At 68.9% G+C, this 26,905-nt stretch overlaps 5 protein-coding genes across 10 annotated transcripts in view; 3 read left to right on the forward strand and 2 right to left on the reverse strand.

Annotated features, from left to right (window-relative positions):
- ZNF710 (zinc finger protein 710) overlaps positions 1–2,535 on the forward strand; it is a 28,662-nt gene extending 26,127 nt beyond the window's left edge. For all 3 annotated transcript variants that reach the window (XM_074916702.1, XM_074916704.1, XM_074916705.1), the window contains exon 5: positions 501–2,535. In XM_074916702.1, the coding sequence (XP_074772803.1) occupies positions 501–673 (173 nt within the window). In that variant the 3' untranslated portion in view covers positions 674–2,535. The remainder of the gene's footprint in view (positions 1–500) is intronic.
- A 209-nt stretch (positions 2,536–2,744) lies between these two features.
- IDH2 (isocitrate dehydrogenase (NADP(+)) 2) lies at positions 2,745–6,751 on the reverse strand. The gene is made up of 11 exons (XM_074916706.1): positions 6,596–6,751; positions 5,599–5,690; positions 5,046–5,211; positions 4,558–4,718; positions 4,325–4,468; positions 4,082–4,218; positions 3,818–3,969; positions 3,618–3,730; positions 3,443–3,540; positions 3,215–3,307; positions 2,745–2,953 (listed from the first exon to the last, which is right to left on the reverse strand). Exons 1-11 carry the CDS (start codon positions 6,684–6,686, stop codon positions 2,866–2,868), a joined length of 1,335 nt encoding a protein of 444 aa, XP_074772807.1. The 5' UTR covers positions 6,687–6,751; the 3' UTR covers positions 2,745–2,865.
- Positions 6,752–9,563: 2,812 nt separating this feature from the next.
- On the forward strand, positions 9,564–21,005 carry SEMA4B (semaphorin 4B). Of its 3 annotated transcripts, none has more exons than XM_074917475.1 (15): positions 9,564–9,643; positions 13,384–13,550; positions 16,014–16,174; positions 16,492–16,554; positions 16,649–16,747; positions 16,855–16,966; positions 17,095–17,211; positions 17,316–17,473; positions 17,940–18,121; positions 18,250–18,400; positions 18,537–18,747; positions 18,833–18,948; positions 19,119–19,282; positions 19,357–19,451; positions 19,593–21,005. In XM_074917475.1, exons 2-15 carry the CDS (start codon positions 13,445–13,447, stop codon positions 20,366–20,368), a joined length of 2,511 nt encoding a protein of 836 aa, XP_074773576.1. In that variant the 5' UTR covers positions 9,564–9,643; positions 13,384–13,444; the 3' UTR covers positions 20,369–21,005. The 3 variants fall into 3 exon arrangements, with proteins under 3 accessions (XP_074773576.1, XP_074773577.1, XP_074773578.1); XM_074917476.1 differs by lacking the exon at positions 9,564–9,643 and adding an exon at positions 11,930–12,001; XM_074917477.1 differs by lacking the exon at positions 9,564–9,643 and adding an exon at positions 13,142–13,237.
- Positions 21,006–22,483: 1,478 nt separating this feature from the next.
- On the reverse strand, positions 22,484–25,348 carry CIB1 (calcium and integrin binding 1). Of its 2 annotated transcripts, XM_074917590.1 has the most exons (8): positions 25,233–25,348; positions 25,045–25,079; positions 24,507–24,609; positions 24,070–24,223; positions 23,722–23,840; positions 23,556–23,644; positions 23,345–23,416; positions 22,484–23,221 (listed from the first exon to the last, which is right to left on the reverse strand). In XM_074917590.1, exons 1-8 carry the CDS (start codon positions 25,281–25,283, stop codon positions 22,900–22,902), a joined length of 945 nt encoding a protein of 314 aa, XP_074773691.1. In that variant the 5' UTR covers positions 25,284–25,348; the 3' UTR covers positions 22,484–22,899. The 2 variants fall into 2 exon arrangements, with proteins under 2 accessions (XP_074773691.1, XP_074773692.1); XM_074917591.1 differs by lacking the exon at positions 23,345–23,416 and having other exon boundaries at positions 23,078–23,317.
- An 18-nt stretch (positions 25,349–25,366) lies between these two features.
- Positions 25,367–26,650, forward strand: GDPGP1 (GDP-D-glucose phosphorylase 1). The gene has a single exon (XM_074917589.1). The coding sequence runs from the start codon at positions 25,439–25,441 to the stop codon at positions 26,519–26,521; it is 1,083 nt and encodes a 360-aa protein (XP_074773690.1). The 5' UTR covers positions 25,367–25,438; the 3' UTR covers positions 26,522–26,650.
- The last annotated feature ends 255 nt before the right edge of the window (positions 26,651–26,905 follow it).

The raw sequence follows: 26,905 nt of genomic DNA on the forward strand, positions 1-26,905 counted from the left end.
CCATTGAGGCTTCGGCATCTCGTCGGGACGGTGCCCTCTGGTGACGCTGTGACTGTGACTTTGGTCAAAAGGGTTTTGCAGGGTGGTGGGGGTGGCTGAATGCCGCTGGCTTATCCCTGGCCGCCCCCTCCACCCACAGGCACTTTGGGGGGACGGGTGCTGCTCCTGCCATGGGGTTCTGCAAAGTGTCAGAGCAGATCCCCCATCAGCCGACTTGCAGCGGGACCTGCCCTGCTCCGTATGGACGGAGCTGGGGACAAGATCTGTGCCTTCGATTCCACCAGCAGCTCAATACCCACCTCAAGCACATCCTGGGGGGACCCAGCGGGTTCCCCTATTCCTGCCCTTTTCTCTCCCTCCACAACAGCCTGGCTTGAACATTGCTGTAGCTCCTGGGGGGTTTTGGGGCGCTAAACCCACGCTGCCTGGGGAGGAGGGGTGCAGCTGGCTGTGAGCCTTCATCCGGGTGCATCATTGAATGTCCCTGTGCTGAATCCTAGATCCCATGATGGACCTGGCTGGGGCCGACCATGCTGAGCTGGATGGGCAGCAGGAGATGGATGACTTTGAGGAGGAGAACTCTTACGGCTATGGCGGGGTGGGCAACCCTCCGGACGAGCATGCCCTGGCCGAGCAGGCCATGAAGGAGATGGCATACTACAACATGTTGTAGCCGAGGCTGGGGGAGGCTGCCAGGGGCCTGCAGGGACTTTGTGTGGTAAGAGGGGCCACAGCACCCAGCCAGACCTGTGCCACTGCCCCGGGAGAGGGGGGGGGCTCCTGCTGAGTTGGGGGAAGGAGAAAACAGGGATGTCCAAAGAGCTTTGCTGGGGTGGAGGCTGGAGGCAACACGGGGTGGCAGTCGCTGCTTGCCACGGGCTGGCGTGGCGAGGGCTGGGCTCCTCGCAGAGCCTCAGAGCTCACCCTGGCTGGGGCCCTTCCCCACCACCCCTGGAGAGGGAGGGCCAAGCCCAGCACTGGCTGCCTGCAGCTCTCCTGCCCCTACTTCACGGTGCAGGGGCAAGCCAGGACCTTGCCTCTACTCCAGTGTCCAGTATACTTGAAGCTGCAGGCAGGGGCAGGCACATCCCAGAAGATGATAAGCATTACTAATTATTCTACCTCCTGGGTCCCCCCCGACGGCTGCACGGGGGCTGCACCCCAGCCGGCCCCCTGCTCCCCGTGGGGCAGAAGCCCCTCTGCCCATGGGAGGAGGGGGGGTTGTGTTTCTTGCTCTTCCCCCTCTCCCGGACAGGCAAGAGTGTCCTACTTGCCCTGGCACCGGCTGCAAGCTGGCATAGGCAGAGCCGTGGCAACCTGCACGAGGCCACGGGGCACATACAAAACAGAATATTTTCTTACAAACTAATGGCGACGCTCCGAGGAGGCGGCAGCTCTGGGTCTAGAGCAGCTGCAGCGAGCGGTGTATTTAAAGGAAGGCAAACCCTGTTCAACTTGAGCAAATGATGGTATTTTGAAAGTAATTTATTTTTTTCAGACGTGCCGCGTGCTTGGATTTATCTTTTCACCAAGTTCAGTTTCCTTCAACCAATGTGCTTTGTAAACCTGTTGTAATGTGTGTGGTCTGTGCGCGGGGACCTGTGGGGGTGCTTGGGGTGGGGGGTGCTATGGGTCAGAGTGGAATCCCCCGACCTGTGGGGCAGCTGAGCACAGGCTAACACTATCACTCCACCTCCTCATCCCCCCAAGCTGCTCCAGGGCTCAGGAAAAGGCTTTTGCCAGGGCAGCATGGCCCTGGGGGGGGAGGTTATACCCGCATTGGGGTGGGGGAGAAAGCGACTGGGGCAGCACCAGGTCTGGTACCCCTGTCTTGGCTTTCCACCCTCCCTGCTGTGGGGTGGGGAGCTGGGCAGCCCCCCTGGCAGTGCTTCCCCCAGCCTGCCCTGTGCCAGGTGGGGTTCTAGCAAGCCCCCCCCATCCTGAGCTTGGGACCCCTAAGCCATCCCCCCCTGCACACACTGCAGGTCCCACCATGCTCCCTGGAGCAGGGCACCCTCTGCCCCATTCCCAAAAGCTGCAGGTTGGCTCTGGGGAGGTAGCAGGGTCCTTCCCCCCTGCCCCAGACTTGCCATCATCTCCCATCCCCAGCTCCCTCCAGCCCTGGGGCAGGATGGAGACTGACACATGAGCCAGCCCAGACCCCTCGGCAGTGTGGAAGTGCCACCCCCTCCCTGCAGTCCCGTTTCCACCCCCAGCTACCTCACTCCCATTACCAAAAAGCTGCGATGTGGGGGGGGCAGGAGGGGGTTTTTGCTGCTGGGAGGCAGCCCCGGGGGTTACGGCAGCAGGCTCTGCCCCACAGGATGAGGTAGAGGGTCTCATGCCAGTGGCACCACAGATCCGTGGCTCCCTGGTGTGTGTGTCTGTGTCCCACCAGTGTATGCAGTGTCCAGCCACCCCCCCCCCCCCCCCCCCCACCCCCGTGCAAAGCCCTACTGTGTTTTGGTTATTTTTTTTTCTCTCCTCGGGTTGAAGAGTTGTTTAGCAATAATTCCAATAAATGCATATTCTTTAGCCTCCTGCCGTTGGCACACACACACCCCTCCATGCCCACATCGTGAGAGCCACGCCACCACCACGTGCTGTGGGCCGGTGAGGGGTTTAATGGCTGCTGGCACCGTGAGGGGGGAGGATACAGGAATCGGTGTGGGACAGGCCTCCCCCCCCTCCCCCCGAAGTCCTACACACCTCTGCTAGAAATGCTTTAAAAACACTCGTAAGAAAACTGCTTATAAAAATTATTCAACTGTTCCTGAGCCGTGCCGCTGAGCTGGAGACAGCGCTGGGTCCCCGCCCATCCGGGTGACGGTGGGGTGGGGGCCGGGTGACCATCCCCCCGCCTCTCTACTGCTTGCCCAGGGCCTTGTCCAGGTTGTTCTTGATGGCGTCCAGGAAGTCGGTGGTGTTCACAAAATGTTCATTCAGCTTCACACTGTGGGGTACAGAGAGGGGCTGGAGGGGTCCCATGGGTGGGGGGGTGTCCCTGCCTGCCCCCGCTGCAGGCAGCAGCCAGCCTGGCTGGGGGAGGGGGGGTACTGCCCTGGGTGTGGGACGTAGGAGGTGGCCCCTGCCCTGCCGCAAGCACAGCCTGACCCCACAAGCTGTAAATAGACGCCCTGAGGGCTGTCTGGAGGCCAGCCGCCACCCAACGCGGCCAGCCAGCCTTCGTGGCTGCCCCGCGAGCTGCACGTACTTGGCGAGGCCGTGGATGCAGCCAGCGAGGTCCTTCGTCATCGTCCCGTTCTCCACAGTTTGAACACAAACCTTCTCCAGCGTCTGAGCGAACCTGGGGGTGGCAGCATCGCGCTGGTGCCGTGGACGCCAGCACGGCTGGCACCGGGGTGATTGTGCCAGGGCAGGGGGGCGCTGCAGACAGCATCCCCCCACCCCAGAGCACCCCCACCGCACCCCAGCCCCTTACTTGATCAGCTCCGGGTTACTGTCCAGCTTCCCCCGGTGCTCCAGGCCCCGCGTCCAGGCGAAGATGCTGGCAATGGGGTTGGTGCTGGTGGGTCGTCCCTGCACGGAGCGAGGGCTCAGCTGCCTGGCACGGGCAGCCTGGCGCAGGCAGCTCACCACAGGCAGAGTGCACCCACCTTCTGATGCTCCCGGTAGTGGCGGGTGACAGTGCCGTGGGCCGCCTCAGCCTCGATTGTCTTCCCATCCGGACACACCAGCACAGAGGTCATCAGCCCCAGCGAGCCAAAACCTGCAGCAGGCGGGACGGGGTTCAGGGCAGCCCCGGGAGGGCGACCGTTGTGCAACCCACCCCCAATCTTCCCCCCAGCAACCCCACCTTGGGCCAAGATGTCCGACTGGACGTCCCCGTCGTAGTTCTTGCACGCCCAGACGAACCCGCCAGAGGACTTCAGCACCTGGGCGACCATGTCATCGATGAGCCGGTGCTCGTACCAGATCTTCAGCTTGTCAAACTCCGTCTTGTAGTGCCTGGGAGCCCAGGGCGGGTGTCAGCCGTGCCCACGCCAGGCCAGGTCCTGCAACTGCCCCTCCCCAGGGCAGCTCCCCCTCTCCCGCAGCCCAAGCTCCCCCGAGCCCATACTTCTCAAAGATCTCCTGGAAGATGTCTTTGAAGCGCCCGTCGTAGGCTTTGAGGATGGTGTTCTTGGTGCTCATGTAGAGAGGCCACTTCTTCTGAATGGCGTACTGGAAGCAGCTGTGGGCGAAGCCCGAGATGGACTGCAAGGGAAGCACACGCACCCCCATGGGACCCCCTGGCCTGGCCAGGCCCACCACAGGCAGGGGGGCAGGGACCCCACCAGCCGCCCCCAGCCCCCGCCGTTACCTCGTCTGTGTTGTACATGCCCATGCCCACGCCGCCGCCAGGGAAGTTGTACACCTCCCACTCCTTGGCCCCGCTGCCGTCCTTGGGTGTGAAGACTATCTTGAACGTCCCAGACTTGCCCACCACGAAGTCGGTGGCTTTGTACTGTGAGGGGCAGGGCAGAGCGTTGGGCAGGGTCTGGCAGGAGCTGCCAGAGGCCGCCACGCCGCAGGTGGCTGCTGCACCGGGCTCACCTGGTCGCCGTGGGCATGTCGGCCGATGGTGATGGGCTTGGTCCAGCCAGGCACCAGGCGGGGGATGTTCTTGCAGATGATGGGCTCTCGGAAGACCGTCCCCCCCAGGATGTTCCGGATGGTGCCGTTGGGGCTCTTCCACATCTTCTTCAGCTTGAACTCTGCGGTGTGCGGCGGTGAGGCCTCCAAGGGACACCCCCCCACACCAGGCACAGCCCTGGAGGTTACCCCAGCCCAGCAACCTGCCCCCACCAGCCCCCCCGTGCCATGGGCCACTGCTGAGGAGTGGGACAGCTCGTGACCAGGGCCGGGGGGGGCACAGCACTATGGTCAGGGCCCCCAGCCCCAGCACAGCCCCCGACCCACCAGAAACCCGAGCTGGTCTGGGGGGAGGTGCTGGCTGACCCAGAGGGGCCGGGCACACACACAGAGGGGGCTCAGCATCACCCCCACTGCAGCAGGCACTTGGCCCCTTGCCTGCTGCCCACCTTCCACCCTGGCTTCATCTGGCGTGATGGTGGCACACTTCACAGCCACGCTGTACTTCTGGGTGGCCAGCGCCGAGTCAATGGTGACCTGGTCATCTGTCTTGTCCCGGTGCGGCAGACCCAGGTCAAAATACTTCAGCTGGACATCCACGTTGGGCAGGATGAGCTGGGGGGGGGGGGGGGCAGGAGAGAGTCAGAGCCGGCGCGGGGACGATGGCGGGAGGTGCTCAGGGAGCAGCACTGGCTACCACGGCATGGCCAGCCCTGGCCCCCAGTCCAGCCCTTGATGCCTGCCCGCAATGTCCCCCCTTGCCCAGGAAGGTCCCCCCTTGCCCGGGATGGTCCCCCCCAGCCCAGGACGGTCCCCCCAGCCCAGGACCTCCTCCCTTCCAGGTCCTGCCGGAAGCCACGCTGACCTCACCACCTGCTTCCTGCGGACGGACGGACTGAGGGACACGGGGAGGGCAGCGCGCAGGCACTGCCTGTCCCCTGCACAACAGCCACCTGTTCGGCTGTGCGACACCCGCCCACCCCCCCGGCAGGACCCCGTTACCTTCTCCTTGATGAAGGCCCAGATGATCCGTGTCATCTCGTCTCCGTCCATCTCCACCACCGGGTTGGCCACCTTGATCCGCCGGTCGGCATCTGGGGCACGGCCACGTGGCGTCAGGGGCACCAGCCCCACGGCTCCGCACCCCAGCACGGGAGGGGGAGTCGTCCCGGGGTGACCCGGCAGGGTGTGAGACACCCCCCCACCCCCCACCCCCAGGGCTGGGTGCAGGTCAGGGGGTGAAACCCTGCATGGGAGCAGGAGCAAACCACTCTGGGGCCAATCCCCGGTACAAGCTGGGGTGAAAAACCCTGCCTGGGACTGGGGGCAAACCCCGCTCAGGGCTGGACCGAATCCCTGCGTGGGACCTGGCCCGGCTGCAAACCCCTCTGGGTGCCAAGCCTGGCTGCGGGTCGGGCCAAAAAACCCCACATGGGACTGGAAGCAGAGGCAAACCCCCCCCCCCCCCCCCCCCCCCCGCCCCGGGTGGAACCCCAGGGCAGCCTGGCCACAAAGCTCTACCTGGGACTGGGACTAGGACCAGGAGCGAACCCTTCTGGTGGCCCCACCGGGCCGCAGATTGGGCGGCAAAACCCCACGTGAGAGCGGGACCAGGAACAAACCCTCCAGGGTCAAAGCGGGTACAAACCGGGCTGCGAAACCCCGCGCGGGGCCGGCGGCGGGAGCGAACCCTCCCGGGGACCGAACCTGACTGCAGGTCAGGCTGCAAAACCCCGCGTGGGGCCGGGAGAGACCAGACCCGGGTGTAAAAACCCCGCGTGGAACCGGTAGCAACCCCCCCGCACCTCCCGAGACGGGCTGTAAGCGGGGACACGGATCCACTCGCACCCCCCTCGCAAAAAAAAAAATTAATCCGAGTGTACAAACCCCTCCGTGGGCCGGGACTGCTGCAAACCCCACGGGGGGTGGGAGCCCCGCAAAGACACGAAGGCTTCCCCCCATGCTCCCCCCACCCCCCGCCAAGGTCACCCCCACTCACAGTGTCGGCGCTGCCCCGCGGGGGCGGCGGGGGGGGCGCGGCGGGGCAGGCGGCTGAGCGCCGGGGCGGCGCGGAGGCAGCGGGCGGCCATGGCGGGGCGCGACGGGGCGGACACGACGGGGGCGGCGGCGGCGGAGCGGGGACGCGCTTCGCTCCGCCCCGGGGCGGTGCGAGCCCAGACCCCCCCGTGGGGCCCTGGAGGGGCCCGCGCGGGGTCCCACGGCGAGTCCCGGGCCTTTGCTTCACCCCCACCCCATCACGCAGCGCACCCCATCTGTAAAACACTCCCGGGGGGGACGGGGACGGGACGAGACACACGGACACAGACACCTCCGGGGGGGAAGGGGGCAAGGCGGGAGAGTGCCCCCCCCGGGGGGGGGGGGGAGGGGGACATGCCACTTGCTGGGTGCAAGCGGTGCCAAAGCACAAGGTGACCGGCCAGTCCGGGATCAGCTTTCAGCGGGGGGGTCCTTGGGACAGGGTGGGAAGGGCAGGGTGCGAGGCCTGGAGGGAGTGGGCGAGGCATCGGGGGGGAAGGTGTGCAAGGCTCGGGTGGGTGGGCGAGGCGTCATGTGCCCCCCACTAAGTGCATCCCGCCCCCCTGCCCAGCTCTGCTTGGCGTGGAGTGGGAGGGTTTGCCATGGTCCCTAGCAAAGGGACGTGTGCCCCCCCACCCGGCACACATCAGGGCTGGGGACACACTGGCCACCAAGCCATGGGGCTTGGAGCCAGCTCAGAATTCCCCCCAAGTGGGATCCCACAGGTCTGGCTGGGGGCAGCTGGGTGCTGCGGCCAAGGGGGACCTTTGCCTCGCCTGACCCCAGCACGCGGGGGGGGGTGTGGTGGTGATGCACCCCAGGGGCACCCCGAGAACATGTTCAGGGGCCGGGAGGTGCAGCAGGGGGGGCAGAAGGCCGATGGGCCCCCGAGGTTGGCTGTCCCTCCACACCGGCCAAGCCGATGGCTTTTTTTAGCCACAGGGGACGGGCAGATCCCGCTGCGGGAGGAAAAACAGCCCAGCTGCAGGCAGAGGGGCTGGGGGGAGGCAGGGCGGGCGCGCTGACGTCTCCTGGCTTTAACATTAACCAGAGCAGAAGCCTGGGGGGCTGCCAGCTGCAGGGGCTGGGGGCCAGCACCCACTTCTCCAGGGCAGTACTGGGGTCTTGGGTGTCCCCGCTCCCACTGCCCGCCCCCCCCGCCGTCCTGCCAGCAGCCCCGCAGCCCCACAGCCAGCACGGCAGTGGCTGGTTGTTGCCCCCCCCCGCCCCAGCACGGGGCCCCGGGTGGGGGGCTCCCCAGCTGCCCCCGCTTGCAGCGCAGCCCCTCCCTGGGCTGCCCTCGCCCTGGCCCCGCGGTCAGAGCTGCCCAGTGACCGCGGCCACTGCAGGGACGAGGTCACGCCAGCGCGGCGGCCGTCCCCCCGCGGCGCTGACGGCAGCGGCCATGTGGCAGCGTCCCAGGGCAGGGCTGCCTCCAGACAAAGGCGGCCATCCCTGGCTGGGGCCCAGGCCGCACGCCCCAGCCCGCTGCCAAACCAGCCTCCCGTCAGTGTGAAGGGCCCCTTAGGGGGTCCCTGGGGGGCTGGCGGGGCTGCCCAGGGCTGGGGTCCCCCGGGAGCGTCCCCCCCAGGACCTAGAGGGGGGTTCTGGCCACACGTGCCCGGCAGGGCAATGTGCGGTGTTTCCTCATGCCAGCAGTGCCGTCCCCAAACAATCGGCCTCCCTCCCTGGCACCCCTCTGAGCTGCCAGGGCTGGGGGGTGGGCTGTGTCCTCCCCATTTGGCAGGGCTCTGCCTGCCCCAGGGCTGCCGGACAGTGGTGTGGGACAGGGATAACACAGACTGTGTCCCCACACTCCCCCCACAGGCTCAGGGGGGCACAGAGCAGGCAGCTGCCTGCAGCAGAGCCTCGGCACATGCCAGTGGCGCTGCCCGCACTGCCAGTGGCGAGGTGGCCCAGCTGCTCTGGGGACGTGGCGTGACGTCCAGTGCCTTGGTGCCGAGGGGCTCGGTGGCCCTGAGCGGGCAGATGGCAGTGCTGGGGGACGGGAAAACAGACAGAAAGTGCTCCTTGCTCCGCAGCGCTCTGGGAAGGGGGTGCAGGGCCACGGCTGGCCAGCCCAGGGTCCCCCACCCGGGACCTCCACCCGACCCAGTCCCCATGACACCGACCCCCGGGGAGGGCTGGCACTGCTGCCACGGCTGTGCAGCAGCTCTGCTCCGGGGCCGGGGTCTCTTGTGCTGGGGGAGCGTGTCTTGCCCAGCTCACCGCCTCGTTGCACACCCAGCACCGCCGACACCCCCCACAGCGGCCTCCAGCTCTGACCGTGTCACCGCGGGGAGCCCCCAAACCGCGGGGAGCCGAGCGGCACCCCAAGGTGCCTGGAGCCATGAGCCTCCCAGAAAGGCTGGGAGCCAAGTGTCACCACGGGGGCTCTGGGTGACGCCTGGCACCACATGCCGCCACCACGTGACACCAACCCCTTCTTGCCCGCTGCACCCCCAACCCGCGGGCTCTCGGGCTCTACACCCCCAAAAGCCATGCCGAGCTGCCCCACAGCGCTGAGGGTGGCATGAGGCCACCCCCGCCTGGTGGGGACACACACACACACACCGGCCTCGACCCGTGTGTGGGCCAGCACCAGTCCCGGGCCAGCACCGGTCCCGGGCCAGCACCGGTCCCGGCCCAGCACCACTCCGGGCAGCCCCGAGGGGATGGGCAGCGCGGCCGGGACTCCCGGCCCTGACGCTGGGCCAGGGCCCTCCCCCTCCCCCCCAGCTTCTGCACCCCAGAACTGGGATTGACGCCCCCGGCAGCCCCCGGGCTCCTGCCCCCCCGTCCCCCGGAGCGGTGCCGGTGGCGGTGCCGGTGGCGGTGGCGGGGCGGGAGCCGAGCGGCGGCGGCGGGGGCGGCCGGGCGGGGCGGCCCTTTGTTGCGAGCGGCGGGCGGAGCAGCCGGAGCCGCCCGGAGCCGCGGGGCGGGGGGGGGGGGCAACACCCCGGAACCGCCCCCGCTGCCGGCGGGTCCCGCCGCACCCGCCACCGAGCCGGTGAGCAGCGGGGCGGGGCGGGGGGGGAGCACCGGGCACGGGGGGGTGGGGAGGGGGTGTGCGTGTGCAAGGAGGGGGTGCACAGGCGGCTGCGGGGGGGAGGGTGCGGGGGGGTGCACGGTTCCTGCGAGCTTGTGTGTGCAGCCGTGCGGGAGTGTGGGGGGGTGGGGGGGCTGCGCAGGGGTGCACAGGGATGTGCAGGGATGTTTAAGGGTGTGCAAGGGGGTGCAGGGATGCACAGGAGGGTGCAGGGGTGCGCGGGGGTGTGTAAGGGTGTGCAGGGGCACACAGGGGTGCGCATGTGCACACACACACACGTGTGCGTGTGTGTGTGCGCGCACAGGGGCTGTGCGAGGGGCTGTGTGTGCACGTGCTCGGGGCTCCCCGAGGGATGGGGGGGACGGGTGGCCTGGGGGGGCTGTGTGTATATCCACATATGTGTATGTGTGTGTGTGGACGTGTGTGTGTGTGTGCATATGTTTATGTGTGTACGTGGGTGTGTGCGCGTGTGTGTGCGTGTGTGTGTGTGTACGTGTGTGTATGTGTGTGTGCGTGTGTGTGTGTACGTGTGTGTGTATGTGTGTGTGCGCGTGTGCCGGGCGCAGGCGCCCTCAGGGAGGGTGTTCTCATGGCAGCCCCCCTGCCGTGTGGGGCTGTTCCCCGCAGGGGTGTTGCCAGGCGTGTGTTTGCTGCCCAGGGTGTGTGCAGCCTCCCCACGTGTGTTCACGTCTGTCGGGTGCGCGTCAGGCACAGGGCCTGGCCAAGGGTACACAACTGCCCCCCCCCCCCATGCTGGGGTTGCTCATGGAGAGGTGTGTGTGCGCACTCAGGGCTAGGCCTGGGGCACATGTGTGCATGGTGTGTCCCACGCATGTGTGTGCTTTTGGGGCCTGGCACCCCCTCCTCCCCCAAGCAGCACCACAGCGGGGGAGCGGCTGTGCTGAGGGGGCCTGGTTTGGGGCTCACACCCTCCCAGTCCCTGCTCCCCCGCGTGCAGAGGCGTCTGCGCTCGGAGCCCCCTGCATCCCTGCTCTCTGAGGAGTGCCCGGGGCAGCCGGCGTGCCCGTGCCATGCTCCCCCCCTGCTGCAGTCCCGCGGTTGTGCCACCGGCTGCAGCGGGACACACACGGCGTCGCCCGAGCAGCTGGGTCCGGGAGCATCTGTGCGTGAATCAGCACGGCCGTGGCCTGCGCGGCTGCAGGTGTGCGTGCAAGCGCGCTCACACTCTGCGCCTGTGCACGGCGAGGGGAGGCCGCGCTTGAGGGGGGGGGCGGGGGGGGCCGCCTGGTGTTGTCTGGCAGCTCCAGGAGAGAGCCGAGCCGGGGGCGTGCGTGCGAGCCACAGGAGATGTGGGTCGGGAGGAAGAGCCCGGGCGCGTAGGCTGCGTGCGAGCTGGCTGCAGGTTTGTGAGCAGGGAACGTGCCTGTGCTGCTGCCTGCGCAGCTGCCTGCGCTGCTGCCTGCGCTGCTGCCTGCGCTGGGGCAGGCTGCAGACGGGAGGCGTGAGCGCACCAGCAGTGGCAGCAGGGTGCATGCAGCCCGCTCCTTGCACCATCTTCCCAGGCACCCACCACCCACCGGAACAGGGCAGCGGGTGCTGGCGTGGGAATTGGGTGCAGAAACCACAATCCTGGTGACCCCAGGCTGCAGGTTAATGGTGCTGTCCAGGCCTGGCACCCCGAGAAGTTTCCCCATCACCCACCACTGTTGCAGGTGGAGGGTGAGCTGGGACGGCAGCGCCACTGCTGTGTGCGTGCCAGTACCTGCCGGTGCGGGAGCGGGCAGGGTGCTGCAGGGTGCCCCTGGCGCTGCCCGCGCTGGCAGCCTGCGTGGGCAGGCAGAGGAGATAAATGGGAGTTTGTCGTAAACAGGCCTGGCTGCCAGCAGCCGTGGGGAGCGCCTCGCCGCCCCGCTTAAAGGCGCAGGCTCTGGCTTCGCTCCGCTGCCTGCTCGCTGCCTGCTCGCTGCCCAGCCTGGGCCAGGGCAGCCTGCCCTCCCTGCCCACCCCCAGAGCAGCCAACCTCCCTGCAGGGGGTTCCATCACTGTGTGCCATCGCACCAGGGTGTTGGCACAGCCTCGCACAGGCGATGGCTGGATCCCCAGAGCCCCCCGGAGTGCTGTGGCAGGTTGGGGGGGCCATGGCTGCAAGAGTCTCTGCTCCCACCCCACGCAGGGTGACGTGCCCGTCTCAGTGACGTAGAGCCCTGTCCCGTCTGTGGCACTTCCCGGGCAAAGGGTGCTGATAAGGCAGGTGGGGTGGAGCCAGTGGGGACCCAGGAAGGGACATCTGCCCAGGGAGGGAGCTGAGCCCAGGAGGGCAGCAGGGGCACCCCGGCAGCCCCAGGCCCTGAGCGCCAGGTACGGCCCGGGCAGGGGCACTGTCCGGCAGTGCCGAGCGTGGGAGCATGGGTGCAGACGTCTCGGGAGTTTGCGGAGCGCTTCTCCCAGGCGGGGGGCTCACAGCGGGCCCCACCGGTGGGGTGGCAGTGGCCAGGGGTGCCAGGGCGAAGCAGAACGGCATGGAGCTCTGCCTCACGGGTGGGGAGGGCAGCCCTGGCCCCAGGAGAGCTGCCTGCTGCGAGGAGAGACCCTTTTCCTCCCGTCGCCATGGCAAAATAAGCAGCTGTCATTAATAACGCGTCACCATGGCAACTGCTGCCCGAGCGGGCAGCTCTCAGGGGTCCGCATGGGCTTCTGCGGGGGGGCCGCGAGCTCTTCCCCCATCCTGGCCGGGGTGCTGAGCCCCCCGTGGGCCCAGGTGGAGGGTCGTGCCCAGCACTGCTGGCTCAGTGGCGTGTCCAGGTCACCTGGCCCATGCTGTGGCCCCTGCAGTGTCCATCCCGGGACCCCCAGGGATGGGGCTCGGGGGCTGGTGGGGACGTGTCCCCCCAGACCTGGGTGCTGCCCGGTGCGGGCACCGGTGCTGGTGAGCTTTGTCCCGCGGGGAGGGCTGGCACAGGCGTCCTGCTGCCTGGCGGGGCCGTACCCCACGGTGCCCGGCGTTTCCCGGGGGAGCGCAGGGGCCCCCGCAAAGCCCCCGACCCCGCTGCGGGCAGCGCGGCCGGGCAGCCCGGGGCAGCCGGAGCAAAGCTCGAGCTGTGGGAGCGCGGCCACGGGCGGTGGGAGCAGCGTGGGGGACGAGCTGTCCCCAGGCCAGACTTCCCGGGACAGACGTCCCCAGCCCTTCCCGGGACGGCCGTCCCCGGGGTCCCAGGCCAGCCGGTGCTGCCTGCTGCAGGGAGGGGAGGGTGGGTGCGTGGGAGCCCCCCTCCGGGTGCTGCTCGTGCGTGGGACAAAGCACCGGCCACTCGTGCCCGTGCCCGGTGGGACGGGGCGGTCCCGGCAGGGCACGGCGGGGGAAGCTCGCAGCACCGGGTGCCCCACGGAGCCGCCGCAATCCGGGAGCGGGTCCCGGCGGGGCGGGGCGGGGCGGGGGCGGACCTGACAGGGAACCGGCCGCCTCCTCTTCCGAGCTGCCCGCCCCGCCCGGGCCACCGGCTCGGCTCGGTGCAGCCCGGATCGGTACCGGGCTCAGCTCGGCTCGGCTCGGCGCAGCCCGGCTCGGCGGAGCCCGGCCCGGCCCGGCCCGGCTCGGTACGGCTGGGCTGGGCCCCGCGTGTGGCCGCCCCGTCCCGCCCCGGTGCTCGGGCGGGCGGGGACCCCCGGGGCCGGGGCGGGCGGGGGCGGTACCGGGGCCGGGCCGAGCCGAGCCGCGCCGTTGAGCCCCGCTCTCCCCGCAGGTCTGCAGCTCCCGGGCGGCTTCGCGGGAGGCGGCTGAGGCCCGGCCCGGCCCGGCCCGGGATGGCGGCGCGGCCGGCGCTGCCCGTCCTGGCGCACTCGGTGCTGGCGGCGTTGCTGGTGGCGGCGGCGGCGGAGGAGCCGGTGCCGCGGGTCAGCCTGCCCTACGGTGAGTGTCTGTCTCCCAGGGGCTTGGGCGGGGGCTTGGGAGGGTCCCCCCCCCCTCCCTTATCCCGGGGCAGCTGAGCATCCCCCCCAACTCCCGGGCTCCCCACATCCCGCGTGGAAGCTCCTTGTGATGGCCGGCAGTGCTGAGGCTGCACAGCACCCTCCCAGCCAGCCCGGTGAACCGGAGCCCGGGGCCCGCCGTGGGGCTGGGGAGGCCGCGCTCCTCAGGGATGCAAGGGGACACAGGGCACTGGGGACCCCCCGGGCAGTGGGGCCCCCCAGGCATCAGGGGCCCCCCGGGCAGCAGGAACAACTCCCCCCAGGCAGTGGACCGCCCCCAGGCAGCAGGGACGCCCTCCTGGCTGCAGGAATCCCCCCCGGGCAGCAGGATCCGGCCCCCCGGGAAGCAGGGTCCCCCCCGGGGAAGTGGGGTGCAGCAGAGCCCCGGGACCCCACGCATGGCAGCCGGGGCATGGGCCGTGTGTCCCTGCATCAGGACCCGCACTGAGTGTGCAAGCGGGCGTGGGGCACCCCGGGGTGCTTGTGTCCCTGTGTGCAGGGCGTCGGCAGCCACATCCCGCATGGGGTGCAGTGAGGCGGCCATGGGGGCTGGTTTGGGCAGCAGGGCCCCCTCCCCTCTCAGCCGAGCCCCCGGGGCTCTGCGCGGCCCCTCGCTGCTTCGAACCTGCCGCAGCCCCATCAGCAGCAGGACCCATCATGGTGGGGCTGGGGACAGGGAGGGGCTGCTCGGGCAGGCAGAGCCCCTTGCAAGTTGGGGGGGTTGGTCGACAGACCCCTCTTGCCCTGCCGAGACCCCCCCCCATGCCGGGTGTGAGGAGCAGGACACGCGCCATGGGCAGCTCAGCACCAGCAGCTGCTGGGCCCAGCTCCATTGCCTGGCGCTGGGGCCGTGGCGTGGCAGGGGCCATGGCGTGTGTCCGGGCGGGCTGCGCTGCCAGGAGAAGGTGGCTAAATCCAGCAGAACCCAGCCCGCGCTGGGAGGGTGCAGTGGTTTGGGCCTGGCCGGCTCTGGCAGCGAGGCGCGGGCAGCTGGTTGCACTCCCTGGCTCAGCACGCTGCAGCTCGTCAGCGTGGACGTGGCCACACCACAGGCTCCCGTGACTTGCTGGCCATGGTCGTGGTGGCCTCTCAGTCCTTCTAGGACCCGCCGAGCTGGACAGGAGGGCCTGGGAGCCAGCGGGACGGCTCAGCTCGGCGTTGTGCCATGCTGTGCCACGCCGTGCTGCCCCGAGCCGTGCTGCCTGGCCCTGCCTGGCCCTGCCTGCACCGACCGGTTCTGGCTGAGCTCTGCCCACCTGTGGAGGCTTCCTTGGCTGTGGGGGCTGTGGCTCACGGGGGGAGTCCCCACCCGGACCCCCAGCACTGCCACGGGGAGCTAGGGGATGGGGTGACGGCAGGGGGGCAGCGTGTGCCCAGTGGTGGGTCCTGGGGAGCGTGGTTGGAGGGAGGGAGGAGCTGGGGAGCTGCTCCCTGGGAAGTGCTGGATGTGCCTCCAGCAGGTTTGTCTGGAAGAAGCAGGTCTTGTCCTAACAGGTCCCTTGGCAGCCGGCACCGGCTCCCTCAGCTCCCTGGGGCGGGGGGGGGCCCCGCTGCCCCTCCACTGCTTGCGCTGGGCTGTGCCCTGGTGCTGGGGCGTGGGACCCACGCGGGAGGATGTCCTGGGGTGGGTCAGCATCCCTCCCCCCATGCTGCTGAGCCAGGGGTGCTGGGCCAGGGGCCAGCAGAGCCCCCGGGGACGGAGGAGATGCTGCCCCCCCCTTCCCATCCGGCGTAGCCAGAGCAACAGGGTCGAGTGAGGGGAGCAGGGTCCAGCCCTGCAGCACCCTGAGCCGTCGTGGGGACCATCCTGGCAGGGATCTGGGTGCGGGCAGGGGGTCGGGGAAGGTCGGGGCATCCCCGGGGTGTCAGGGGTGAGGGAGTTGGCAGCGTGAGTCAGCCCGACGTGTCCCGCTGACACAGCTGGGCCCATCTGATTCAGAGCGGCTGCGGGAGAGGAAAGGCTTCCGGGGCCCGGCCACCCACGCGGGACGGGCGCGCCGTGACTCAGCCCCAACCTCTGCCCCGGCGTCCGGCACGGGCACCCGCGGCGTGGGCAGCCGGTCCCGGCACCTGTCTCTCCCTGCCACAAACTCGGGGTCCCCTCAGGGCCGGGCGGGGCTGAGCCCCAGGGACTGTTGTGCAGGCGGGCAAGCGCAGCCCTGGCTGCAGCGGCCGACGCCAGGCAGGGCTGCTGCAGTGTGCCCCGCGGCTGGGACGAGGCAGTCGATGGTGCTGGCAGCAACGCTGAGGCGGCCCTCGGGCGCTATTGCGGCCGTGCTGTTCTCCGCGGTTCTCCACGGTGCTGCGGGCGTCCGAGCGCGTGGGGAGAGCTGGATCTGGCCCCGGCAGCACGGGGCGGGAGCGAGCTGTGGCGCGGCTGATGCCTGTCGCTCTACCTCCCCAGACTCTGCCGAGCGGGTGGTGCAGCGGTTCGAAGTGCCCGGCGCCTCCAACTACACAGCCCTGCTGCTGAGCCCGGACGGCGGCACACTCTACCTGGGGGCCCGCGAGCTGCTCCTCGCCGTCAACACCAGCCGCTTCCAGACCGAGACACCGGCTCGCAGGGTGAGACGCGCCCCTCCATGCGGGACCACGGACCCCCTGGGATTCCTGGGGAGGGGGCACCGAGCTGGCTTTGGTGCAGGGGGTTCCCTCCCCAGTGGCATTTGGGGTCTGTGCAAGCTGCCGTGCTTTTGGGAGCTGCTCGGGATGGTACGGAGACAGCCAACCCCCCCCCCACCATCCCAGGCATCGGGATGCTTGGCCCCAGACAGTGTGATTGAGGTGGGGAGGGGCCTGATGCTGGGCCTGAACATCAGGGAGGGGCGGTGTGGGGACCAGCCGGTGGCGGGGGACTCCCAGTGACCATCCCCTATCTGCAGCTGCTGTGGAGTGCGGATGAGGAGAAGAAGAGGCAGTGTGTGTTCAAGGGGAAGGACCCCCAGGTGAGTCCTGCTGCCGGGGGGTGTCTGGAGGGTGTGGCGGGCAGCACCCAGTGCCGGGGCAGGAGGGCTGAGCCGGGTCCTCTCGCCCCTGCAGAGGGACTGTCACAACTACATCAAGATGCTGCTGCAGCTGAACAGCACCCACCTCTACACCTGCGGGACCTGCGCCTTCAGCCCGGCCTGTGCCTACATTGTGAGCACGGGGAGTGGGGAGCGCTGCTTGGGGGGCCTCCCCCCGTGCCGGGGGATCCCAGGCGCTGGGGCGGGTGCTGCTGACTCACGGCCCTGGTCCCGTTGCAGAACGTGCAGCACTTCAGCCTGGAGCGGGATGCAGCGGGGAAGGTGCTGCTGGAGGATGGGAAGGGACGCTGCCCCTTCGACCCTGAGTACCGGTCCACGGCCGTCATGGTCGGTAAGGCACACCGCCCCGGGACCCTCACCGCTCTGCTGCGCCCCAGCCCGGCACAGACACGGCGGGGAAATGGGGCCGTGCTGGTGGCGTGTGCTGGGTCCCAGCAGGAGCGTCTCTTTCTTTGGCAGACGGCGAGCTCTACGCTGGGACTGTCAGCAACTTCCAGGGCAACGAGCCCACTATCTACCGCAGCCAGGAGAGCCGCATCGCCCTCAAAACGGAGAACTCCCTCAACTGGCTGCAGGGTGGGTGCTGGAGTGGCACAGCTCTCCATCCCCTGCGAGGGGGGAGGCGTGGGGATGGGGCCAGCCTGGTGGCGAGGCAATGCTGAGGGCACCTGTGTCCCCAGACCCGGTGTTCGTCGGCTCAGCTTACCTGCGGGAGAGCCTGCCTGCCGGCAACCCTGAGGGTGACGACGACAAGGTCTACTTCTTCTTCAGCGAGACTGGCAAGGAGTTCGACTACTTTGAGAACACCATCGTCTCCCGCATCGCGCGCGTGTGCAAGGTGGGCATGGGGCAGCAGAGGGTGTGTGGGGGCTGTGCCCAGAGTGTCACTCACTGCTGGGGTTGGGGGGGGGGTGGGACCACCCTGCACGTCTCTGTCCACTAGTTCCTGGACACTGCAGGAGGGGACTAGCACCCATGGGAGACCCCTCTGGGGCAGTTCCAGCTCTGAAGTGGCCCTGTGGCTCGAGCCTGCTGCTCCTGCCGGCCCCACTGGTGGCAGCGACCCTTCCCTGTCTCCTATGCCTCCTCACCATGGGGGACATGAGCCCTGTCCTCCTTTTGGGTCATGTTTCCCTTCCCCTGGGCACTTGGGATGCTGCTTCTCTTGTGCTTCCTGACGCTGGGGCAGCTCTGCAGTGCTGCACGGATGGACAGACAGTCCCCTGCTCCCCATACCCAGCCCCACGGGGCTTCTTGCTGCCAGGCGGCCGTGGCATCGCGCCCTGACCCACTGTGCCATGCAGGGGGACCAGGGCGGGGAGCGCGTGCTGCAGCGGCGGTGGACAACCTTCCTGAAGGCACAGCTGCTCTGCTCGCACCCCGAGGACGGCTTCCCCTTCAACGTGCTGCAGGACGTTTTCGTGCTCACCCCGGGGGACCTGCGCTGGAGGGAGACGCTCTTCTACGGGGTCTTCACCTCGCAGTGGTGAGCGGCAGGGCAGGGGACCCGGCAGTGCTGCCTGCAGGGTGGTCGAGGGGCTGTGGGGAGGCACGGGGGGCTCAGTGGAGGCCATGTGCCTGATCTCGCTGCGGGCTTTGCCTCTCCCCTGGCAGGAACAAGGGCGGCCTGGGCAGCTCGGCTGTGTGCGCCTTCCCCATGCGCAGCGTGCAGCGAGCCTTCGGCGGGCTCTACAAGGAGGTGAACCGCGAGACCCAGCAGTGGTACACGGACACTGGCCCGGTGCCGGAGCCCCGGCCAGGCATGGTAGGTGCCTCCCCAGTGCCTGCCCGAGCGCAGGACACGGAGCAGCCCATCACGCTCTCCCAGTCCTGCCAGCGGCTGTAGCACAGCTGCCCACCTGCACCCCGTGCTGCAGCCAAGCCCCCTCCTCTCTTCCCAGTGTGTCACCAGCCACACGCGGCACCTGAAGATCAACTCGTCCCTCCAGATGCCGGACCGGGTGCTGAACTTCATCAAGGACCATTTCCTGATGGACAGCCCAGTGCGCAGCCAGCCGCTGCTGCTGCAGAGCCGCCTGCGCTACCAGCAGATTGGTGTTCACCGTGCTCAGGGCCTCCATGGCACCTACGATGTCCTCTTCCTGGGCACAGGTGGGTGCAGGGGCGCAGGGCGGGTGCCAGTGCACTGTGTCCCCCCCGGCCCCGGCCCCACTCAGCATGGCCCTTGTGTTCACAGACGATGGCCGGTTGCACAAGGCTGTGCGCGTGAACCATGGGGTGCACATCATCGAGGAGATCCGCCTCTTCCCCGCCAGCCAGCCTGTTCTGCAGCTGCTGCTGGACCAGGAGCAGGCAGGACCCGGGCACGGGCGCGCTGGGGCGAGGGTGGGGGGGTGCTTTGGGCTCAGCCCGCGCATGGGGCAGGTCCTGCCTAGGGGCTGGGGGCCAAGAAGTGTGCAGGAGCTGACGCCACTGCACAGCGCCGGGGCCTCTGGCTGACCCTGCTGTGCCCCCTCCTGCAGGGCCTGGTGTATGCAGCCACCTACGCAGCGGTGGCTCAGGTGCCCTTCGCCAACTGCAGCCTGTACCGCAGCTGTGGGGAGTGCGTGTTGGCGCGGGACCCCTTCTGTGCCTGGAGCCGGGGTGCCTGCCGCAGGGCCACCCTGCACCCCCTGGCACACCCCCAGTAAGTGCTGCACCCCCTCCCCACCCTGCAGCACCCCGGGTCACCCCGCTGCCCTGACTCCGCTCTGTCCCCAGGCTCTGGGCGCAGGACATCGAGGCCGCTGACACGGAGCGACTCTGCCAGCTGGCCAACGCCTCCCAGCCCCGTCCCCGCGTCTTCCTGCCCCCAGGTGAGCTCCAGCAGGTGCTGCCCAGGCCTGGGATGTCCCAGCGCCTCCCAGGGTCCTGCCCAGCACCCTCATCCCCACCCCTGCCCATGGCAGGGGTCCCTGTGGCCTCACTGACATCCCCACGGGTTGTCTCCCCCCCAGCCTCGGGCACCCCGTGCCAGCGGATCCAGCTGCCGCCCAACGCGGTGCGGCCACTGCCATGCCGGCTGCTCTCCAACCTGGCGTCACGGCGCTGGCTGCACGACGGGGCGCCCGTCAACGCTTCCTACCTGGTGCTGCCTGACGGGGCCCTCATCCTGGTGGGCAGCCCCGAGCGGGCGGGCACCTACGAGTGCTGGTCGCTGGAGGAGGGCTTCCGCAAGCTGATGGCCAGCTACTGCGTGGGTGTGCAGGAGCTGGCCCACAGGTCGATGGACCCCGGCAGGAAGGTGGCCGCTGGCCGGGATGCTTTGGAGACCGTCAGCACGTCCCGGAGCACCTCGGCAGTGGGCAGCTCCGCGGCCCGGCTGGACGGCAAGACCTACTGGACCGAGTTCCTGGTGATGTGTGTGCTCTTCGCCGCTGCCGTCCTTGTGCTGGTCCTCTTTCTCTTGCACCGCCACCGCGACGGCATGAAATCCTTGCTGGAGCCTGGGGACCCCAGCCGGCACCAGAAGCCGCCCCGTAAGCCAGTGGAGAGCCTACCCCTGAACGGCAGCAGCCTGCCCAGCACGGTGCCCGAGCACAAGGGCTACCAGGCCCTGCAGGACAACTACATTGTCAGCACCCCTGTGCACGAGCCCCCAGGCCCCCCGCGCACCTTCTCCGAGTCGGAGAAGAGGCCCCTCCATGTCCGGGACAGCTTCGTGGAGGTGTCTCCCGCCTGCCAAAGACCCCGGGTGCGCCTGGGCTCCGAGATCCAGGACTCGGTGGTGTGACAGGGATGAGAGCCGAGCCCATGCCCACCTCTGCTCTGCTGAGCCTCGCCGGACCGCATCGCCGCGGCCGGGGTCCATGTTGTCTGTGTGTGCATGCCCGGAGCCTGTGCCCTGCTGCAGCACCCGTCCTGCTGGCAAGGGGCTTGGCTCCCCCAGGAGCTCCCCGGGCATCACCTCAGCCGCTCCAGCCCCGTTCCTGGGGACGGTGCTGGTGGCTCTGGGTGCGAGGGTTGCTGCGTGCCTTCCAGGGACGTGCGGGACTCTATCCCCAACCTGGTGTCCCCACAACAGGGATGGACACAGCGCCTGGCTCCGCGGGGCCGTGGCCCCCTCTATGCAGAGGGCAGGAGGGGGTGGCCGCAGCCCCCCCGTGCCCTGACTCACTGTGACGTCCCGCTGTGGGACCCGGAGCCACACGTGCGGCTGGGCGGTGCCGGCACGGCCACCCTGCGGCATGTGCTGTGTGTCCGTGTTTGGTTCGTTTTTAATACGTTGAAAATGTGAATCGTGTCCCGGGGAGGGAGCAGGAGCAGTGCTCGCCCTGCGCTGGGCCGGGCAGCAACTTGCCCCCGCCTCCCCACGTGTGTGTGCAGAAACGTTTGTGGTTTTTATATAAAGTCCAGGTGTCTCCTTTGGATGTGTGTGTGCTACCTCAGTGCCTTCCTGGGGCTGACCACAGCCGGGACCATCCCAGCAGCCCCACAAAGAGGAAAACCAGCCCGTGGCCATGGCTCCTCACCCAGGCAGGGGCAGACACTGGACGGGGCGGGAGTGTTGTGCTGGTGGTTAGATCTGCGGTCTGCGACGTCCCTTTGTGCTTGGCTGGGGCACACAGGGGGCACAGAGAGTGCCTGGGACGCCGCTGTTGGAGCACTGGGCATCCACAGTAGCAAGCTCAGGCAGCGCTCGGTTGTTGGGGGGCCCTATGGAGGCATGGGCTGCAGCCAGCAGCATGGAGCAGAGTGGCCCCTGCAGTGGGGAGAGCTGCAGAGCGATGGGGTGATGCCTTCCTAGCACCCCGAGAAGTGGAGGAAGGCAGAGGCAACTGGGAGGAAGAAAAGTGGGTGCCTAGGGGTGGAAGCAGGGCAGCCTCTTCCCCAGGACCACAGAGTTGTGCTGCAGGAGGGACCCCGCTGCCAGCCCGGGCGCAGGAAGCTTCTTGTCCCCGCCTCCATCTGCTTTGGCAGGAGAACCAGCCACCATCAGGACTGAGGGCTGAGACCTGGGTTGCGGCGCCACACGCGAGCCCTCGTGTCTGGGAAGTGCCGGCAGCGCAAGCGTGGGGCCGGGGGAAGCAGCGAGCTCCGCACCGAGCTGGCGAGTTGAGGCAGGTTTCACCCCCCGGGGACCGGCACTGCCTCGCTCCCAGCCGGACCAGCACACCGAACTTCCTGCCGAGCCTGTTCTGGGACATCAAAAAAGCCACCGGAGGCATTGGCTGGTGCTGCGCCAGCAGACACAGCCCCTGGGGCCACAGGCCGTGGCGAGCAGATCCCATCGGCACGGAGCTGGAAGGGCCAGCGCTGCCAGGAGCGAGGAGCCGGGATGTGAGAAAGGGCCACGCTGGCGCCCTGAGACAGCCGCCCTCCACTCCACCCCAGCGCGGGAGCTCCCACGGGGCAAGCCGGCCCCGGGCGCCTGCCACAGCCCGGCCATCGCCTCGCATCGTGGCTGCGGGCAGGAGGGCTGCAAGCATGGCGGGGGGCTCGCTGGGAAGCACAGGCAGGGCTGCTGCCCGCAGCTGGCAGCGGGCCAGGGCGAAGCCTGATGGATGCACAGACACAAAGGGCTCCAGCACTGCCCGCAGCAAAGGTAACCGCTCGCCTGCCCTGGATTTCCCTTTGTGCCTCTCGCTGCAGAGCCGAGCTCTTTGTACGGCGCCTGCTGAGAACAGGCCCCGCGTTTAGAGGAGGGAGGCGGCTCATGGAAAGGGCTGTCACCGAGAGGGACGTAGGACACATCACCGGGGCCGCGGCTGGCCCGCAGGCAGAGGGGCCTGGCAGGAGGCCGTGTCCCCAGCACTCCCCCCCCCCCACCCCGTGGCACCGGGCCCGCGGTGCTGCCGGAGCAGCCCCCGCCGCTGTCCCCACAGCCAGACAAAGGCAGCACAGAGTGGAGGGTGAAACCAGAGCCCTTTATTTGTGTCCTCGCAGGAGCAGAGGGAGGAAGAGGCCAGAGCAGCTGCTGAGCTTGAGCCAGAGGCGGGGGCAGAGAGGAAAGGAGGAGGGAAAGGGCCCAAGCACGATCAGTGCCGAGGCAGCATGGTGAGACAGCTCTGCTGCTGGAGTGGCACCTCTATGGTGCCACTTTGGGGTTATTGCTGAGAGAAACAGATCCACTTTGGGGTTATTGCTGAGAGAAACGGATCCACTTTGGGGTTATTGCTGAGAGAAACGGATCCACTTTGGGGTTATTGCTGAGAGAAATGGATCCACTTTGGGGTTATTGCTCAAGCAGACCCATGTTGCAGCAGGGAGGCTCCCGGGAAGACAGGAGAGCCAGGGAGGGGCTTGGCAGGGGGAGGCAGGTCCCTACCTTATCGTGGAAGGCACAAATTGGTACTGAGAGCAGAAACGGACTGTGCTGGTGCAGTGCAGCCCCCAGGCAGGAGCACCTCTGCATGCCTCCCCCCACCCACAGAGCTGCCCTTTGTTTGCATAAGGAGTTAAAATTAAGTTTAAAAAGGAGCTCTCTGATCCTGGGAGAGCAGCGGGGCTGCAGGCAAGGCAGCCTCCCGGGACCCCACCTCTGCAGGCTGCAGCTTCCACCGTCTTGCCTGGCACAAGGGGAGCAGGGGGGTGTCTGGCCCAAGGCACTGCGCGGTGTGGAGCAGGGGCCTCTGCGCTCTGTGTGCTGAAAGAGGAAACGTCTGAGACCATGAAAAGCTGCGGCAGCCGGAGGAGTGGTTCTGAAGAGCCAGAGAGCTCTCACAGGACGATTTTGAAGGAGCTGCAAGAGACATAACAGGTTCTGTACCTCCTCGCTGGGTCACATGCAAGCGGTCTGTTAGCTCCCAGCGAGGCGGCATTACATGGTGTGGGAGAGGCTCTGCAGAGCGAGCACAGGATGTCACTCCCTCCGTGGCTGAGGAAGGTCTCACCCAGGGTAACTGAGAGCTCTGCCCCAGCATGGCCAGCGGGGGAGGCGAGCCCCCTGGGACGAGCCGTGCCGCTGGACACCACCCTACCTGGTGAAGTCTGGGGAGCGGGAGACAATGTGCTGGAACTCGGAGAGGTTGATGGTGCCATCCTTGTCGATGTCGGACTCCTCCAGGATCTGGAGGGGAGGGAGAAATGGGCGGTGAGTTCCGCGTGGCCTGTGTGGCAGCCCCTTCCCCACCTGATGGTCCTCACGTTTTGGATCAGCTGCTCCATCTCAGCGGTGCTCAGCTGGGACCCCTCGCCATCCCCCGTCAGACAGTTCACCAGTTTCTCCAAGTCCTTTCTGTCCAGAACCCCATCCTCATCAAAGTCTTTGGGGAGGGGAAAGTTATGTTTTGGCAGGGCCGCAGTGACCCCAGAGAGTCACGAGCAGCCGTGCTCAGTGAGGAGCGGGCCTGAGTGACCCACAGCGGGCTCCATGCCGCACTGCACCAAACCAGCAGTTCCCACAGGGAGCTCCCAGCTCCCCTGAGCACGGATTTATCCCTGCCCCCGAAGGCACGGGGAACCCAGTGTGCAGCATCCACGCCCCGGCCTTACCAAAGATGCGGAAGGCGTAGTGGGATTTGATGTCCAAAGTAGCGGCATCGCTGAAGACACTCAGCATGTCGAGGAAGTCTTCAAAGGACATGCTGCCATCCCTGTTGTCTGAGGTGGAGAACACACGGCAGATCTGGTGCTGGAAGGGGTTCGCCTGCCAACACAGAAGGGCTCAGGGCAGGGCTGGGCAGCGCCGGGCCTGTTCCCTCATGGCAGACACTGGCCACAGGTGCTGCCAACCCTGCAGACGAGCAGGTCCCCCCACTCTGCACGAGTGCCTCCCCAGGGCTGCAGGGATCTTTGGGATCGTCTGCGGCACAGCGGGGACAAGGAAGCCGTTTGCTGGCTCAGCACGGCGGCGGGTGCACGGGGCCCTGCCCAAACACGCGCAGCCCCGGGGTGCAGCAGCACGTCCCGCTGTCTGCCAGGCACCGTACCCGCAGCTCAGGCAGCGTCAGGATGCAGCTCTTGGGGAGCCGCATGGAGCAGGCATTCTCCCTCTCCTCCTTTGGCAGCAGTTCGCTGAACCTCTTGTAGGCACTTGAAGAGGCAAGAACAAGAGAGGCTCTGGGCACGGGAAGCGCGGGCGGCTCTTCCCAGCGCTGCGCAGAGGCGACGGCCCCTTTCCCACAGCTCCATGGCAGCCTGCCTCTGCTCCCCGCGCCCCGACGGCCCGCAGCGGGGGCGAGGGGCCGGCCTTGCCCCCCCAAGATGGCTGGGGCTTCAGAGGGGGGAAAGAGCCGTCCCTGCACCCTGTGCCATTGGTGGCACCCCCAGACCTTCGTCCCCGAAGTCGCGGCCGGTGGGGAAAGGCCCAGCCTGGGCTCGGCGCCTCCTGCGTGGTGTGGAGCGGCTCCGCGGGGGGGCGGACACCCCGCAGCGGGGCCGGGGCCCCCCATGCCCCCACGGAGGAGACAAAGCCCCTCGGAGGGGGGGCCGAGGTGCCCCCCGCTCCCTGGCCAGCGCCGTACTTACAGCAGGATCTCCTGTTTGCTCAGGAAGGTCAGCTCCTGCGGGGAGAGCGCCCGTTAGCACCGGGAACCGGGGCTTGGCCCGGGACCCCCCAGCCCCGGGGGCCTTTGGGCTCGGGGCACCTCCCGCCCCGAAGCAGCGCCGTTCCCCCCGCGACCCGCGGGCCTCCCCCGGTGCCGGTGCCAAGGTACCTGGTACTCGCTCAGCGCTTCCCGCGGTAACAGGCTGCCCGAGCCCCCCATGGCGGCCCCCGCCGCTTCCGCCTTCACGTCACCCTGCCGCTCCCCCGGCAACGCCCCGCCTCGGGGCGGGCACGGCCCGCGGGGTGACGGGAGGCACCGGGCGCTACCGGTCGGTCCCAGCGGCGGTGCCCGCCCCGAGCCCCGGGACCCGCGGCATGGCGGCGGCGGGCGAGCAACCGGGTGACCCGCGCCCCGAGGACTTCGCCTACGGGGAGGAGGATTTCGTCCTGCAGGGAGCCGGCTGGGGGGGGGAGCCGGGCTACGCGCCGTCACGCTTCGACCGGGCGCTGCTGGCAGGCTGGAGCGACAGGATGGAGCGGGGCCTGTTCCGGTACCGGCTGGGGCCGCTGCCCACCCGCGTCCTGCCCGGCCCCATGGGGCTAGTGGCCCAGCTCAACGTCCAGCGCGGCACCGAGCGCCGCCCGCCGCAGGCCGTCCGCAGCCTCCGGCAGCCCTTCGACCCCGAGGCCTTCAACTTCACCCGCATCCCCCCCGGCGAGGTGCTGCTCCGCCTGCGCGGGGCGGGCGGGGACGGCGACCGGCTCCTGGTGGCCATCAACGCCAGCCCGCTGGAGCGGGGCCACGTCCTGCTGCTGCCGGAGCCGGCGCGGGGGCTGCCGCAGGCCCTCACGGCGCCGGCGCTGCGCGGGGCGCTGGAGGCCGCGCTGCTCAGCGCCCACCCGGGCTTCCGCGTGGGCTTCAACGGCCGCGGGGCCTGCGCCTCCGTTAACCACCTGCACCTCCACGGCCTCTACCTGGACCGGCCGCTGCTCGTGGAGTCGGCGCCCGCGCGCCCGCTCTGCCCACCGCGCGGCCTCAGCCTCCTCACCGGCGTCCCGGCGCCCGCCTTCCTCTTCTACGCGGCGGGTCCCGCCGGGCTGGAGGCGCTGGCCGGGGACGTGTGCCGGGCGGCGGAGCACCTGGAGGACACCGGCCTGGCCTACAACGTGTTCGCGACGCGGGGCGACCCGCCGGAGGGGGCGGCGGGGGCCGGGCCCGGGGCCGGGCGGGGGCTGCGGGTGCTGCTGTGGCCGCGCCGGCCCATCTTCGGCGCCAAGGCGGGCGCGGCCTTGAACGTGGCGCTGTGCGAGCTGGCGGGCTACCTGCCGCTGCCGGCGGCGCCGCTCTACCGGGACATCACCGAGGCCGAGGCCCTGCGCGCCATCCGCGAACCCCTGCTGACGGAGCCGCAAATGCTGCGTCTCGGCGAGGACCTGGCGCGGCTGCTGGCGGGATGAGCGGGAACGGGGCCGAGCGAGGCCTCTCGCCGCACCGGGACCGGGGGCGGCTGCCTCCGCGCTGTCCGCCAGGCGGCGGGGTGCGCGGCGGCGGGGTGCGCGGCGGCCGGCCACGCGATCCGCCGGGCGCCACTCTGGCGTCTCGATGGTCTATGGGGAGGTGGAGCGGCCCCGCCGCCACGGGAACGGGGCCCCAGGGGCAGCGGCCGCGATGGAGGCGGGCGGCGGCGGTAGCGAGGAGGGGGGGTCAGTCCCGGGAACCCCTCCGGGCCGGCCCGCCACCCCCGGCGGCCCCCTGGGCCCCGAGCCGCGGAGGAGGCGGAGGAAGCGCAGGCGAGTGCGGCAGAAGGAGCCGCAGCGACACAAACACACACACACACCCCC

Source organism: Athene noctua, chromosome 13 (genome assembly GCF_965140245.1).
Source record: "Athene noctua chromosome 13, bAthNoc1.hap1.1, whole genome shotgun sequence".
In the NCBI taxonomy this organism is placed as follows: Eukaryota; Metazoa; Chordata; class Aves; order Strigiformes; family Strigidae; genus Athene; species Athene noctua.

Coding starts and splice junctions, on each gene's coding strand:
- SEMA4B (XM_074917475.1), top strand. CDS start 13,445: ATGGCGGCGCGGCCGGCGCTGCCCGTCCTGGCGCACTCGGTGCTGGCG. Junction 18,949..19,118: donor TGCTGCTGGACCAGGAGCAG/GCAGGACCCGGG, acceptor CCCCTCCTGCAG/GGCCTGGTGTATGCAGCCAC. Junction 19,283..19,356: donor CACCCCCTGGCACACCCCCA/GTAAGTGCTGCA, acceptor CTCTGTCCCCAG/GCTCTGGGCGCAGGACATCG.
- GDPGP1 (XM_074917589.1), top strand. CDS start 25,439: ATGGCGGCGGCGGGCGAGCAACCGGGTGACCCGCGCCCCGAGGACTTC.
- IDH2 (XM_074916706.1), bottom strand. CDS start 6,686: ATGGCCGCCCGCTGCCTCCGCGCCGCCCCGGCGCTCAGCCGCCTGCCC. Junction 5,691..6,595: donor CGCGGGGCAGCGCCGACACT/GTGAGTGGGGGT, acceptor GCCGTGCCCCAG/ATGCCGACCGGCGGATCAAG. Junction 3,541..3,617: donor ACTACCGGGAGCATCAGAAG/GTGGGTGCACTC, acceptor CGCTCCGTGCAG/GGACGACCCACCAGCACCAA.
- CIB1 (XM_074917590.1), bottom strand. CDS start 25,283: ATGGGGGGCTCGGGCAGCCTGTTACCGCGGGAAGCGCTGAGCGAGTAC. Junction 25,080..25,232: donor AAGCGCTGAGCGAGTACCAG/GTACCTTGGCAC, acceptor CTCTCCCCGCAG/GAGCTGACCTTCCTGAGCAA. Junction 24,224..24,506: donor TGACGCTGCCTGAGCTGCGG/GTACGGTGCCTG, acceptor CTGTGTTGGCAG/GCGAACCCCTTCCAGCACCA.